The sequence below is a fragment of the Artemia sp. Qi Xiang Cuo genome, chromosome 13 (genome assembly GCF_049724085.1).
Source record: "Artemia sp. Qi Xiang Cuo chromosome 13, ASM4972408v1, whole genome shotgun sequence".
Taxonomy (NCBI): Eukaryota; Metazoa; Arthropoda; class Branchiopoda; order Anostraca; family Artemiidae; genus Artemia; species Artemia sp. Qi Xiang Cuo.
In genome coordinates this window covers 21,685,380-21,691,202 of record NC_142806.1, presented here as the reverse complement: position 1 = coordinate 21,691,202, position 5,823 = coordinate 21,685,380, and the positions used below count along the sequence as shown (strand labels likewise).

The window sequence follows — 5,823 nt, the reverse complement described above, 5'->3', positions numbered from 1 at the left end:
TTTATTGATACTGATTTGGGATAGTTGTATGCTTGGTAGATTATATGATAGTCCGGACGCCAGCTGTTGAAAGTGTGAATCATACCACGACGGAATGGGGCTGCTACGAGAATTAGCCTACCCTCCACCCCCTAAATTGACCAAGCGGATTCGAAACTACCAATGGCACTTGCTTGCGAGTAGTGGAACACTCCGATACTTGACATTTTATCATATTTTGGTGTTTCATGCAAGAAAATGCATGTTCCACAAAGTTTGAGGTGCAGTTTTCCGCTCAAATAGAAATGCCTAGAAGCCATAGAATGTTTTCAAAACAAACCAACACGATTAGTTAGAAAAAATGGCAGAGTTAAAAAAATGGCAAAACTATATGAGTCATGAACAGTCTTGGAAAGTATAAACAAAATCAAATTGAATATTAGATATATAATGATATTAATTGTTGAAAGATCCATAAGTTTAATTCGGTTTAAGATTTATTTATTCATTTACATTAATATCTATTGTATATTTGTTCGCATTGATTGTTATTTAATTTGTGTTCGTTTTAAGTTTTATTTATACTTTAATAGCAAAATATTTGTTTTCGTTTTAAGCTTAATTTTCATATTAAAACTAAAAATTACTCGCTTTAAGATCTATTTAATCATTTATACTATTATTTGTTGTATATTTTTTGCTATGATAATTTGTTTAATTTCTGTTCGTTTTGGGTTTCAATTATTCTTTAATAGTAATTTCTGGTCATTTTGAGTTTGAATTTTAAAAAGTATTTTTATACCCTGAGCTTAAATTTTAAATGGCCTTCACTTTTCTTTGAAAAACTTATTTTTTGGACACTTTTTTTTAATTAATTTTTGTTCGTTTTTGATAGCAAAAAGTTTTAAGTTTTTTTGGCATGGGGGGGGGCGCTTACTGTCCGATTATTCTTGACTTTAAAAAATGGATCAAGAACTTTCAATTTAAATCGAATGAGGCTTTTTTCAAAGTCTATACGATTACCTCTTTGATAAAAATCTCATATATGAACAATAGTCAGCTTGCATAACTTGTGGACAGCGATTGACAACAATGAATGGATTGAAAAAATAGCTCCAATAAGGGGCTTTAGACCATTTGACTTGCTGACACAAAGGGATCACGACTGTTTGGAATTGACCTTAATAGGATTTTGTGTGCCAAAGCAATTACATCTATCTCAGAGTATGTATTTTAACCTAATAATTTGATAGGCATAATAGATGTTTAAATAGTTCGTCTACTGTGTAACCCCTTCTCATCAGCTATAAACCCCCATTGATCGTTATTATATCAGAAACCACCTTGCAATGCCTATCGATAGGCTCGGGGTATGTGTTTTGCTCTTGGAGTTTTTTGTTATCCGACAAGCGAATCATTTTACCAACATGTCACTCTCAATATTTTACCTGATGCATTTAGGGCGTGGAGGAGGGGGGGATAGTCACCCGCCAATCTGTTTTGACTCTTAAAAAGTGAACAAGAACTTTCAATTTTCAGTCAAATGAGACCTCACCAAAGTTTATACAAGCATCCCTTCCATAAGAAATAATGGGAAGCATTTGGAGAATCCTTAAATTACAACCCTTTCCCTGAGGGCTGTGGGGGAGTTGTCATCCTCAAAGACCTAATTTCCAGAACTTAAAACTACATTTAATAAAATGTTTGTCTCAAACCTTTGATTGGATATGTTGGGGAGAAAAGTGGGCGTTGGAGGGGGTTAGTTAGCCTCCAAAGACTTTTGACTTTTAAAAAGGGAAATAGCCCTTTGAATTTCCAATCGAATGAGCCTTTTTTGAAGTTTCTACGACACCGCCTTCTATAATAAACTTATATGCCCCCAGGGCAGAACTTGAAACCCTTGCCCTGAGGGTTGTGGGGGATTGCCCTCCTCAAAAAAATATTTTCTATCTGGAAATCAACTATGCTGAACGAAATAGATATCTCAAAATTTTGATTGGATGTGTTTGGGGGAAGGATGGGCGTGGGGGGGGGCTAGTTTCCCTCAAATCACTTTTGACTATTAAAAAGGGCACTGGCCCTTTGAATTTCCAATCGAATAAGCCTTTTTTGAAGTTTCTACGACAACCACTTCTATAAAAACCTGATATGCCCCCAGGGCATATCTTAAAACCCTTGCCCTGAAGGTTGTGGTGGCGTATGCTCCTCAAAAAAATATTTCCTATCTGGAAATCAACTACGCTGAACAAAATGGCTATCTCAAAATTTTGATTGGATGTGTTTGGGGAAATGATGGGCATCGGGGAAGGGGGGGGGGCGAGTTGCACTCCAATCACTTTCGACTATTAAAAAGGGCACTAGCCCTTTAATTTCCAATCGAATGAGCCTGTTTTGAAGTTTCTAAGACAACGCCTTCTATAAAAACTTATATGCCCCCAGGGCATAATTTAAAACCCTTGCCCTGAGGGTTGTGGGGGAGTGTCCTCCTCAAAAATATATTTTCTATTTGGAAATCAACTACGCTGAACAAAATGGCTATCTGAAAATTTTGATTGGATGTGTTTGGGGAAATGATGGGCGTGGAGGGGGGAGGGGGCTAGTTACACTCCAATAACTTTTGACTATTAAAAAGGGCACTAGCTCTTTAATTTCCAATCTAATGAGCCTGTTTTGTAGTTTCTACGACAACGCCTTCTATAAAAACCTTATATGCCCCCAGGGCATAACTTTAAAGCCTTGCCCTGAGGGTTGTGGGGGAGCGCCCTCCTCAAAAATATATTTTCTATCTGGAGATCAACTACGCTGAACAAAATGGCTATCTCAAAATTTTGATTGGATGTGTTTGGGGAAATAATGGGCGTGGGGGGGGCTAGTTACACTCCAATCACTTTCGAATGATAAAAAGGGCACTAGCTCTTTAATTTCCAATCGAATGAGCCTGTTTTGAAGTTTCTACGACAACGCCTTCTATAAAAACCTTATATACCCCCAGGGCATAACTTAAAACCCTTGCCTTGAGGGTTGTGGGGGAGTATCCTCCTCAAATACATATTTTCTATCTGGACATCAACTACACTGACCAACATGGCTATCTGAAAATTTTGATTGGATGTGTTTGGGGGAATGATGGGCATGGGGGGGGGCTAGTTGCCCTCCAATCATTTTCGACTATTAAAAAGGGCACTAGCCCTTTAAATTTCCAATCGAATGAGCCTGTTTTGAATTTTCTATGACAACCTCTTCTAAAAAAACCTTATATGCCCCCAGGGCATAACTTAAAACCCTTGCTTTGAGGGTTGTGGGGGAGTGTCCTCCTCAAAAATACATTTTCTATCTGGAAATCAACTACGCTGAACAAAATGGCAATCTGAAAATTTTGACTGGATGTGTGTTGGGGAAATGATGGGCGTGGGGGTGAGGGGAGTGGGGCTAGTTACACTCCAATCATTTTCGATTATTAAAAACGGCACTATCTCTTTATTTTCCAGTCTAATGAGTAGTTTTTGAAGTTTCTTCAACAACGCCGTATATAAAAAACCTTAAATGCCCCCAGGGTATATATTAAAACCCTTGCCCTGAAGATTTTTGGGGAGTGTCCTCCTCAAAAACACATTTTCTATTTTAAAATCAACTACGCTGAACAAAATGGCTATCTGAAAATTTTGATTGGATGTGTTAGGGGAAATGATGGGCGTGGGGGGGGGCGGGGGGCTAGTTACACTCCAATCACTTTCGACTATTCAAAAGGGCACTAGTTCTTTAATTTCCAATCGAATGAGCCTGTTTTGAAGTTTCTACGACAACGCTTTCTATAAAAACCTTATATGCCCTCAGGCCATAACTTAAAACCCTTGCCCTGAGGGTTGTGGGGGAGTATCCTCCTCAAAAATATATTTTCTATCAGGAAATCAACTACGCCGAACAAAATGGCTATCTCAAAGTTTTGATTGGATGTGTTCGGGGGAATGATGGGCGTGGGGGGGCTAGTTGCCTTCCAATCATTTTCGACTTTTAAAAAGGGTACTAGAACTCTCGATTTCCAATCGAATGAGCCCCCTTTGAAGCTTCTACGATAACCCCTTCCATATGAAGTGTCTGTGGAAAAAAAAATAATAATAAAACAATGGAGCCGTATGGCCTTTACTATAGGCAACGCTACAGCGTTGCCTCTGACTAGAACTTTTAAAGATCATTTGGCCTGGTACTTTATTCTGACTGAAGAAAGGTTTGTTTTATATATTTTCGTTTCTCAATGAGGGCCCATGTCTTGTCTGAAAGCCAAAAATCTTTCGGGCTCTTTCTGTAGGCAAGAATTTCTGAGGCAGCCAATTGAAAACAAGTCTTCATGTCCTTCCACATGTGTTCTTGATCTAACTGTTCTGGTTGAGAGAAAGCTTGAAAGCGATTCGAAAGTTCTACCACAAAATCGTGCTTCAATGTTTTGTCTAGCAGCTTGTCTGAGTCAAAAAGAGGGTTGGGACGAGGAGTTTTCTTTGTATTTCTCCTCAACTTGATTTAAAATTTTGCCATCATAAGTGAGTGGTCAGATCCTACATCACCACCTCTACATGATCGTATATCAACGAGGCTTGAGCGCCACTTAAGGCTAAGCAAACAATGGTCTTTTTGTTTTTAGTTAAACCACCAGGGGAGGTCCAAGAATATTTGTGAATGTCAAGGTGACCAAATAAGCTCCCACCAACAATTAAATCATTGGCTGCTGCAAAATCAACGAGCAATTCACCATTCTCATTTCGGTCTCCAAGCCCATGGCTTCCTAGTACTTGGGGGCAATAATCCCGGTCATTTCCAATCTTTGCATTAAAGTCTCCAATGACGCATTTTATGTCATGCCTAGGTATATCGTTTGTTACCGCTTGTAAGGTTCTATAAAATTGGTCTTCGACCTCTTCATTTACTTCATTGGTCGAGGCATAGCAAACTACCATAGAAAGCTTGGCTTGTAATCCAGTAAATCAATCAGTGGGGATTCTGGCTGATATTGGGGACCATTTGATCATGGCCCTTTTGGCTTCTTTTGTCACGATGAGAGCAACTCCTTGTTCTCTTCGTGAATCGGTTCCACTGAAAATAATATTGTAGCCACTTTGGTAGTCGCATACCCCCCCCCCCGAGCCAGGGGAAGGGTTGTAACTTATGCCCTGTGGGGATTATAAGCTTTTTATGGAAAAAGCGGTCGTATAAAACTCATAGGGGAATTAAATGATTCAAAAATCTAAAGGGCAACTAGCCCCCCCCCCATCTGGTCGTTGGAGTATTTAAAACAAAATGGGAATCTCAGAATTTTGATCGGATATATTTGGGTAAGAGGATGTGGGAGGGGTGGGGGGGTATATTCGTTTACTTTTGATGACTTTTTTACTTTTGTTTACTTTTGAAAAAAGTATCTAGAGCTTTCAATATCTTATAAAATGAGCCACCTCTGATGTTTATACGACCACCCCTTACATAAAACCACATCTTCTCCCGGCCTGGGGCAAAACACACCACTTCCCCAGGGCTGTGGAGGGTTTTGTCGACCCCTGAGTTTTTGTTATTTGATTTTTAAACTGTTTTGTAATAAATAGCTAAGTGAAACTTTTAATCGGCTGCATTTGAAGAAGAAGGGCCTTTGGAGGGGGACTAGTTGCCCTCAGATCATATGTGAGCCTTAACAAGAGCAGTACAAATTCCAATTTACAATCGAATGAGCCCCCTCCATAGTTTATATGACCATCCCTTTCATGAAAACTTTATATACCCCCGGGCATAATTTATAACACTTGCCCCCAAGTTCGGGGGGTTTGTGTCGATCCTGGAATTTTTGTTGTCTGATTATTGAAC

At 39.2% G+C, this 5,823-nt stretch overlaps 1 protein-coding gene across 1 annotated transcript; it reads right to left on the bottom strand.

The window, feature by feature from the left end:
• Positions 1-4,529: 4,529 nt before the first annotated feature.
• LOC148945069 (protein CFDP2-like) lies at positions 4,530-4,928 on the bottom strand. The gene has a single exon (XM_089098936.1). The coding sequence runs from the start codon at positions 4,926-4,928 to the stop codon at positions 4,530-4,532; it is 399 nt and encodes a 132-aa protein (XP_088955062.1).
• Between the last annotated feature and the right edge of the window lie 895 nt (positions 4,929-5,823).